The sequence below is a fragment of the Xiphophorus couchianus genome, chromosome 13, assembly GCF_001444195.1.
Source record: "Xiphophorus couchianus chromosome 13, X_couchianus-1.0, whole genome shotgun sequence".
Lineage (NCBI taxonomy): Eukaryota > Metazoa > Chordata > Actinopteri > Cyprinodontiformes > Poeciliidae > Xiphophorus > Xiphophorus couchianus.
The window spans coordinates 17239007-17249483 of NC_040240.1; the positions used below are offsets into that span (position 1 = coordinate 17239007).

At 38.0% G+C, this 10477-nt stretch overlaps 1 protein-coding gene across 6 annotated transcripts in view; it reads left to right on the forward strand.

Moving 5' to 3' along the window:
- The window catches only part of rbms3 (RNA binding motif, single stranded interacting protein), a 324043-nt gene extending 313899 nt beyond the window's left edge, over positions 1 to 10144 (forward strand). For 5 of the 6 annotated variants that reach the window (XM_028035462.1, XM_028035463.1, XM_028035459.1 and 2 more), the window contains one exon: positions 1456 to 10144. In XM_028035462.1, coding sequence (XP_027891263.1) covers positions 1456 to 1519 — 64 coding nt within the window. In that variant the 3' untranslated portion in view covers positions 1520 to 10144. Of the gene's footprint in view, positions 1 to 1451 lie in introns of all 6 variants that reach the window. The other variant, XM_028035464.1, reaches the window with a different exon arrangement.
- Positions 10145 to 10477: the final 333 nt, after the last annotated feature.

A 10477-nucleotide genomic window follows, 5' to 3' on the forward strand; every position in this document is an offset into this window, starting at 1 on the left:
AGACTGCGCTTGACTGATCTGGAGGTGCTCTTGCTTGATATTGATAAAAATTTAATTATTATTTGACCTTTTTGATTTCCAGAGTGGATGATGATACAACTTTAATGACTTAAAAAAGGGAATTATGGTCAAGTCAGTCAAGCTGAGGTTTTGTTTAGCCTTTCGCAGCATTTATTTCACAATTTAGCTTTACTTCCAAATTCATGTTAACTGCAACCTTTACTACACATTTCACAGTGGAAATAAAGGTGAAGAAAACACTTTGCTGTGTTTCCTGGCTTGTGGGAATCAGTTATTATAATTCACAGAGCAAGGAAACTGCTACGAAATGCCTACGGCCACTGATTGTTGGAACAAGCTTTAGAGAGTCTCTGTAAAGCTTTCATTCATTATGAATTTATGTTCCAACTGGCCTCTTCAGAAAGCAGTTGTGATCAAGGCATTCACTTAATAGGCTAATTAAGCCAAACTATTTTGTGCTTCCCACTTTTGATTTATGCATCTTACTTTTCCTTCCACTCTAGGGTCAAAATAATTTGCATAAAGTATTGTGGGAAAATGTCAAATTAGTTCATGTTTTATTTAAATTTTCATAATCACAAACCCTTTTTCATATATCAATGATCTCTGCATGTATTGGCGCCTTTTGTCAGTAAGTGTGAAAAGCTTTATATTATCCTTTTATTGCAGTTAGTCTTTAATTTCACAATTTACATTTGTATCCATTTGAAGATTTCTGAAGATGAATACTATTTGAAAGGCAGGTTTTCTTTCTTATGTTGGAGTAAAGTGGTAGAAATAAACGAATGAAGTCGTGGATTACTAATTAAAGATATGTTGAAGTAAAAATATATGCTTACTTTTTGAAATTTAAAAAAATGCCTCCTTTACTTTAAACTTATATGAGTTGAAAGGATTCCGCATAATGTGGAATCCAAGATTTTCTTTTCTGTTTCCTGTTTTACTCTCAGGGTTACATTATTTTCAATTTTTATTTAAAAATAGATTTTGGGGAGAGGGTTCGGCTATTACTGTCAGACCCAACCAAAAAACAAATGACATTTACAAAAAGATCAATTACTCAATGGTTCTCAATCTAATTTTTTTATTTATTTTTAAGTCTTCCAGGGTTCATATAAATCTTGACGGTGCTGTATTGCCTTACTCAAAAGAACAACAAAAAAAAAGCAGCAAACTATTTCAGTCTGAAGAATGATTTCTTGAACAAAACTGGCATTTAATACTGATTCTAAAATAAGACATTAAGACATTATTCATATTATTCCAATCTGCTGGTGTCATTTTTGGCAGCTTTTTAATTCTTTATTGTGCCGTCAGCTGTCACCTCTGTTGCTCTGTTGTGTTTGTAAAAATATTCTTTAATTCCACCAACTCCAAACCCTTTTCTCTGTCTCTCTCTCTCTCTCTCTGCTTTCTCCTCTTCTTATCAGATAGCAACGGCCTGAGCGAATGTTCCTGTGACAGCGTTGCCTTGAGACAGAGGGTGGCTGCACTGTGAATGTGAGGAAAAGAAAGAGATTACTTCCAGATTGCCCAGGCACCAAAAAAGAGACACTTTTTTTCATTTCCTACCTGGCCTACAAGAAAAAAAAAAAAAAATCAAGACTGAGGCAAAGAGTGCTGAGGAAAAGAGGGGATGTGGGGGAAATTACTGGGCACAGTGCAAAGAAGTAAATTGTTTTAGTCTGGGAATGAGACCCGCCTAAAGGGCTGGGCTGAAGCTTGAAAAGCTTCTCAAAGAAAATTCTCAACTAATAAAAAAAAAAATAGAAAGGCAAAAAATAAAATAAAAAGAGAAAACAAAAAAAATGGTTGAATGCGCTGGTAGGTGATGAAGTTTATTTTGTAATTAGAAAGGGGGAGGGAAAGTTTGAGATACACACAGAGATTGTCTTCCTCAGATATTAAGCTACGGTTTCTTTTCAGTCTTTTTTTTATGTTCTAGTGTTAAAGCTTAGTTTTCTAGATGTATTTGAAAAAAAAGGGTTTTTTTCTTCTTTCTTGAATCTTCATGGCCTTAATTTGGAGGGCGCCAGAAACCTTTTACAGAGTGAAAGTCTGACGTCTAGTTGGGAGGGTTTAAAAACAAAAAAACAAACAAAAAAAAAGAAAACAGTTTCTTGGACCTCTATGGGGAGGGGTTCAAAATGCTGAATGAGTTGCTCTAAAGAGAAAAGAAAAAGAATCTATCACATAAGCTGTACAGATTTAATAGAGAAAAGCTTTTTGTTTCATTTCTTCGTTAGAAGAAAACTTTGATAATTATTATGTCAGAGGTAACTACGTGTCAGAAGTAAACAAAATGTCTGTTGTTGGGATGGGGTGGGAGGGTGACGCATCGAAGAGATTTTACACAATGGGAAAAAGTAGAAAACATAAGACACGCTGCGCTGTGGGTGCAGCCTGTTGCAAATGCTGAACTTGTTTTTTTATTCTCATTATCATTTTACATGCCGCTCTCAATGACATTAGTGCTTTTTATCGGCCACATTTTACCTTTTTTATGAGCTTTAAGATGTTTCTAGACTGCTTTGCTTGTCACACTGCAAAAAAAATAAATAAAAAAAGAATAAAATGCAAAAAAAAAAAAGAAAAAAAATTCAAATAACTTCTGGCAGTGAAATAAAACAGTAGATTCAGTAGGAGCTTATGGTTTAAACCAATCAGTGCAAAAGCAATAGAGGAAATTGTTGACAATTTCTGTAGTCTTTCCTAGTTGTGGATCAAATGCAGCCCATGGATGGCCATTTTTATACCAAAGATGAAGAGACACTCTGAACCAGAGTTTTGCTTTTGTTTTTCCCCCCCTTTTTTTCATTTTTAAGTTTGATTTCCTTGTTGTTAATGTTGATGTTGTTGATGTTAATGTTGTTGGTGAAGATGTTGTTGCAGTTATTGTCATTTGTTTGTTTGCTTATTTTTCTTCTGGTTTTGTTTTTTTTTTTTTAACCTTAATGGCCGGACCAGTCCTACAATCCTTCTCATCCTGCTTTATTCAGAGTCAGGATCATTTTTCACGCTTGTTCGATCTGCCTCTCTTTCTCTTACACACATCCACACACATGCACGCACACCTGCAGCATATATTCTCACAGAACACACGTACAACCTCAATAATCGGACAGTATTTAATTGTGTGACGTGTTATTTTTTTTTAGCCTCCTTTGTGGAGGTTTTGATGCTTTGAGGGTGCGTCTCACCTCTCGCTCAGATCCTGCAGGGAAAAAGTTGGCTAGAGCAGAGGAGGAAGGTTGCTGGAAACACTCTGAGGTTTTTCCTCTCTGTGGTTTCTGTTTGTCTCTTTATCCTTGTCGATTCAACCAATATTAACTCAAATATTTCTCAGCGAAATAAGCTGCAGTGAGGATCAGTTTGCTGCTATTTTTTTTATTATCTTGCTCACTATACCATCCCAACATGCAGATTTCCTCACATTTAAACAAACTGAGTGACATTAGCTGCATCTTTTAAAGCAGGTAAGTTACTACTCATAAAGAAAATTACACAACGCAGGCTTTGTCATATCAAGAAGTGATTGCATAAGCTTTGGCACCAAATGGCACTCTTCTTTTTTTACCTTTACGGTTTATTTCTGTGTATTTACTCTCTCTTTGATGTCTTCATGCCTTCAGTAAGGCAGCATTAGGAGGCTGGAGGACAGGCAATGACTGAAACCACCTTCTATGCTTCTTATTTTCTTTTAGCTTGCATTCCTTCTTTGTTGTATTGTTTAGCTGCACGTTTCAAAACTAATTCAAAGTCTTCATGTAGAACGGAAAGCCAGGAATCGTCATTTATCAAACATAAACTTCAGTTAATCAGATTCATGAAGGGCTGCACCAAAAGCTCTGCTCATGTACTCTAGCAAGGCAGTGGTTGATTTTGTTGACATTCGTTACACCTTAAAGGACTTTTTTTCTATACTTTTTTGCTTTTCGGTGAAGTGTCCAGCTGTCAATTATCTTAGTTTCGAAACTGCGTACCGTTAATCTAAACCTGTAAATGTGTTGGAAGTGGAAAGGTGAAAAGAAACCCACAGCGTCAAAGTCTGTTGATGGTAAAAATGTTGTTGTCCAGTTGTGAAGTAGGCAGTGAAAGTCGGGCTCTGATGGGGCTTAATTTGGGTAAAAACATATGAGCTAACAAAGTGTAGCTATGTAGCTTATTTTTGTATTCTAAAAGTATTTTTCGCCTGATCAAGATGTGTAAAAGGCTTTAAAAAAAATCTATCTTTTATAGCGATAGCTAAACTTCACACTGAAATTTGGAAAAATAGATGATTTAATTTGAGAACATTTTTTGGAAGGGGGCACATTTCATGTCGTGTTTGACATAATCACCAGCATAACAATTGCCACCTTGCAATGCATTTTTGTACGATAATTCACTTTAAATATTTCAGGCTGTCTAAGGCATATGTTCGATGCAGAAGGTTATTTCTTCTACCGACTGCAAGACAAAAAAACGTTATATTTTAGCGTGATAATTTTTTGGCTTATTTTCAGAAAATCCTGCTCTTATGTTCAGTTAAAGCACCATTAAAATGTTTAAAACAGCTGGAACTGTGGCAAATAAGGCTGAACAAGTTTATTTTATCACCATGCACAGACGTTTACAGAACTGTAGGGGCCACCAAGTCTATTAAGATTTGTCACTGTAGAGAATGCTGTACGGACAGGAACTGGCTGACCTAAAAAAGCCATAAAAATGTCCATGTACGTCAAGTGTTTGGAGTAATAATTAAATATAACCCCAGCTTTGATCGTAGAGCATTACTTTAACACCAAATTCTATCTATTTAAAGATGCTGAAGCCATATATATTTATGAATCCTATAAAAACTTTGTAAAATAGCAACCCAGCTGTGGAAAGTTTGCTGACAAAATGTTTGAAAAATGCAGTTCATAGCTTCAAATAGGAGAGAAAACAGGTCATTAGTCTGATGTTGGGGGGGAAAAAGAATTAAAGATTTGCACAAGCTTTTTATAATAATTCAACTGCCAACACAGAAAGTTCATGACCTAGAGAATTATATTTAGTTTTTTCACTAGAAGCTGTAAAACTGCTTCCATGCAGTAAGGGACTGTAACCAGTCCAAAAGTAAAATGTTTGAACAGAGAAAAGGCTGGCTAAAACCAAGCAATGGTGCCACGTTGCCATCAGTTCTCCTCTGTGACACTAACAAGCCTCCGTAGAAGTGTGTTTAAAGCCAAAAAAAGGACAAATTGTCCTGAACACCTTCCTGATTATGTGCCCAGTATGGCAGATCTGTGGGAACTAAGTGCGCTCCTCACCAGCCATATCCAGTCATTGATGGCAGCTCCTCGGTCGCCCTCCACTCTGAGTGCCCGTTATGCCCCTCGTTATCCCACCAGGTTGCACAAACAACTCCCTTTCCTCTGATCCTGTCTTTCCATCCCTGAGCTGCATGATGTTTGCAGTGACTTCACATTTGTGGACTGTCCCCAAGGAAATCGTCTGTGGGAGAACAGCAATTTCTGCCCACATTATTGCAGCCTGTTTTGTTTTCAGTGTTCACCCTCCTGCTTTGCCCCAGCTGTGGTGCCGCAGCTATAAAGAAAAAAGAAAGAAAGAAAAAAAAAAAGACAACTGGCACAGTTTGTGCCATGGCGTGGCCAGGCTCCTTTCTGCTCTGATTTTCCATCCCTACCTCGTTGTTTGCCTCCTCCCTCTCATAGTTTCTATCCGAGGTCTCTCGTCTTTATTAGGTGGTGCAAAAGCAGAACCGCAAACCAATTTCAGTCACTCTTGCAATGAGCCTTGACGGACCCAATTTGTCTCCCTCTGGGGCAATAGGATCCACTCCAATGTCCCTCAAAGACCCCTTTCTTCCTGAGAGAGACGGAGAGGAGGAGCTTTTTGTTTGCTAATGACATATTTTATTTCGTTAGTGCTACTGATGGACTGCACATTGCAGACAAACTGTCATTATGCACGGCAGCGTTTATAAGTAACAATCAAATTGAACATTTAGTGCCTTTTAACAAAGCTTCCAAATGATTCCATGTTCTCTCAGTAGTGAAGCACATGGACGAGCTTTTGGAAGAACTTATGGAATCTCCTCAATGGTGCTAAAGGTGGAGCTGCTTTCCATTATTGGACCTCAAACTAACTCCATTGACTTGACATTGCACAATTGAAGCTGGCCCACAGGTGTGTGCTTAAAGCCATAATATATATATATATATATATATATATATATATTTTTTTTTTTTCATCTTCCAGTGTAAACCAACTTTTTTTTCTCTCTGGCATCTGCAAGACACAAAGTCGGATCAAACTATCAGTAATTATTCCAGGTCAATTTGCACTTTTTTGTACCCACCTGTTTCCATTCTATCCATATCTATTTTCACAGTAAACAAACCTTTTCATACCTACTGACTTAAACTGATGCATCACTTTATTTTTTTTAGTAGAGATTTATTTTCATGAAAATTGAAATAGATATAATCATAATAAGGCACACAATTCTTATTCTTTAGTTTATTTTAGAAAATCATCCTTCTGTAGATACATGTTATTTACCTTAGGCATGTAACCACTTTTCCTTAGAGAAGACAATAGCGTTGTTTTCATCGACCATATAGTTGCACAAATTGAAATTACAAAAATAAATTTGCTTAATATAAACAAGGCAATTTTGGTAAAACACGTTTTTCAATAAAGTTGGATGAGGTGGTTTTTCGGCTGTACCAAAATTGTTGTATTTTGCAAAACTGCAATGGAAACACTTTTTTCCGCATCACACAAGTTAATGTGATAAACAACCAGATGTTACTACTGCCGGAAAAGAGGAAGAAGACGACAGGAAGTGCTTGGAGGATGACAGCGTGGCATGTTTCTTAATGACTTATTGCTTAAACAAACATATTCATGTGAGATTTTATTTGCATTTCTTATTTAATGGAAATAATTCTGAAAATGTTTTTTCAACATAAGCAGAATGTCAAGCAGGTTTTGCTCACATCTGTAATGAAAACGCAGCAAAAGAGAACATCAGCAGAAACTACTATAATCTGTTCCTAAGGCAGATATTAAAGGTTGCTAAAGTGGACATGAATTGGCATCTTGTTGGTACTAAATCCGCATAGATTTCCAGAAACGTTTTGTACAAATCAACCCAAATTATTAAAGTAAAATATGTGGGAGTGATGAGATGACAGGGCTACTATCTGTGGCTACCAAACTGTGATCAACTGTATGTCATTTTTTTCCTACTCCTGATCTACCGCTCTACATTTGCCTGTAGTCAACTCTAATCTCTCACTGTGTACCGTCTCTCATACTGTTGTGTTTAACAGGTATTACTGGGGCGTAGAGCTTGACGGATACACTGAGACACAGATCTCAAGCAAGTTTGTGCCGTTGAATCTGTGTACAACCAGGAAGAGTCCTTTGTTTGTGTTCAATTTACAACTTTCAGCTGTGGTATACCAGAATCAGAGTCGCCCAGCAGCTTTACAGCTTCTGTTCTTATAGAACAGAGAATATTGTGAATCCCAATAAGACTCTTAATGCATGAGTTGCACATCAGAGCACAGAGTGTCCTACAAATGGCCCGAGATTCAGTAGTAATAGCATTATGAGAAATAGGATTACAAATAGCCAAAAGATTATGTGGGGGAAAAATGCACAACTAAGAACATCAGTTCCATTTTGCTAATGGAGACTCAAAAGAAAGAAAAGACATTAAGGCAGGTGTTTTGCTACCAATATTTCACATAGATCTGAAAGATTATCCAAGCAGAAATGCCTTTTTTCTTAATAGCACAATGGAATAATGTACCTTCTCAGAATACAAATACCTTCTTGGTAAGTCTGCGGAAGGCATGCCTGAAATTTTAAGGAGGCTGTTGCAGAAATGTGCCCCCAGTCAGATCATGTGTCAGCACAAACCTGGAGCCAGCAATACCAGGAGAGAAAGGAGAAGGGTGATCATTAGCTCTTGTTGCTGGGCAGAAGCGAAGTTTAGAGAGCAGCAGCTTCCCTGTTAAGGACTTACAGAGGTGACTAATTCGAACCCTCACAAATTAGGAGCCTTCTCTCCGCCTCGCTTGCTCCATCACACTAAGTAGCTGTTTCCTTTTAGGCAAAACAACTGGTTAATTTGTAGCCTTCTCTGTCTCTTCACCTTACTGCCACTTAGTCAGAAGTCCTTTTACCTAGATTACATTTTTCCTTTTCTTTAAATCTACGTCCTGCATGTTTTACATATTTCCGCAGATCAGGATGCCTGAATCAGGTGAAAAGATCATTCATTTTCCAGCAGAACTTGAAGAAAAACAAAGGAGCTAACTTACCCATTTCAGTTAGCGACCTTTAGCAAGAACAAACCTAGCAGAGCTGCTGAGGGGTGTAAGTGTGGGTTGTGTAGTCTACTTGTATCTTTTGTCCTCTGAAGAAATATCTGCATATGAGGCAGCAGGGATTCTTTCAAGGGATTCGTATCCAGTCCTTGAATAATCGAAGCAACTTGTCATCAATTACTTTGATCTTAATAGAGGAGGTAGTCTGATGTGGCAGCATCGAGCTTTTTGCAGATGATGTGGATTAATTGACATTTTGTATCAGTGACCTTTGTTGTGAGCAGTTTACAACGAAGTATAAGGAACTCATGGGAAAAGGTGCAGCAGCCCCACTGTCTCTTGGTTGGAGTTAAGTCTGTTTATCAAGAATCTTGATTCTTGTTCAAGAGTAAAACATGGCAGGTAGAGCAGAGGTGGGAAAATCTGATCCGCAAGATTTGGCATGCTGCAAGTTGAAAGCTTGCTCTTCAAAACCTGACTTATAAAATTATATTAGGACTTGACTTCTTCTGTGAGAGAGTACTAATGGTCTCTTCATAGCTGGGTCCATTTATATTACAATGTTTTTCAATGGTCATGAGCTGAAATAAGCTTTTTTTAGCTTTGAAAGGAATCTGTTGAGTGGATTGAAACCTGAATGTTCCACTGGACGATCCACAACTTGCTGCAGGAGCTGGAAATTCATTCTGGGAAATTATCTAGGATCGACGAATCGATCCCTGACAATCGGATTGGCTGAAAGATGCTGTTATTGTTTATTCATTGGGAGTGCCATAAAGTTTATGCAATCACTTTTTCAAGAGAGATTTCAGATTGTAAATAAAGGATCCAACCTGCTCAAATGCAGTAAATCTTACTCACCCACTGGCCTAAAATTAATTTCATAGCCAGAGGCAAAACAAAAACAGCAATATTAGAGCAGATTTTTGATAAAATCTTGGGGCAATATTCTGATCTTCTCTAATGTGTCCGTCCATCAAGGCAAGGTGCTTTTTTTCCCCCCACTGCCTTTAAACACATTCACTCATTCACTTCCTCGTCTCTCAGAATCACTGCCATCTCAGTGTCACAGCCATACTCTCATATTTCCATGTCCAGCTCAGTTGTGAGGCTCTCCCGGAATTCGGAGCCTTCCCCCATTGATCGCCATGTGTTCGCATACGCAGGAGTTCAGAGTTCCTCTCGCTGCGGAGTGTCAAGGAGAGCTGCGGCTCAATAACTCACTTTCGCACAGTCACACTTAACACATAATGCAGTGGGAAAATTGCTCAAACGAACCCTCCCCCCCTGCTGGAGCGAGGCCCTGGGCTTTTAATTGATGCTTCGGTCCACCTCTGATGAGAGCTATCGATTGGCTGCAGAACTCCTGGAGCTCCAGGCAGCCCTCCCCACACACACACACACATGCATATATCCACACACAGGCCTCATGGAGTTCCAACAGCTCCACAAGAAAGGTAAAATCTGATAATACTAGGAAATAATTTTAAGGAATCCAGCAAAGAGAACTATTTATTAGGACAGCAGAGCAGTTTTTCATAACTTTTTTGCGTTCATTTTGGTTACATTTTCTGTTTTTCACTTTTGTTTTTTTTGTTTCAGCGCTGAGGAGGATATGGTCATGCCTCTCACACACACTCACACGCGCCTGCGCACGCAGGCATTGCTTGGTGTGTGCGATCTTTGAGAATTCATCTGTACATCTGTGGATGTTAGGAATTGACTTGGGTTTTATGAGTTGTTTTTTTCTCTCTCTGATGAAGCTTTCAATAAAAAAAAAGTGGGAAAAAGCAGAAGGGGTGCATATTTCCTGTTTTTTGTGATATTTCGCCAGACCATGAGTCCATTCAAAACAATTCATGCATGTAGTGTCTGAAAATTTAGATCTCGATTTAAAAGAGGAATGTGAATTCATGAGATATGCTTCATGAGTTTGTGCTGTGCTGCTTTTGAATTCTAGGGTGTCTTAAAATACTCCATACAACATTGATTGTTGACATTATCAGTCAATAATCAATAGACTGAATGTGGTTATGTCCATTATTCAACAGAATGACTACATGATTAGAACTATGAATGTTAAAACAGGTTCAGTTATGAGATTTGTATTAAGGCTTTTTGGAGCT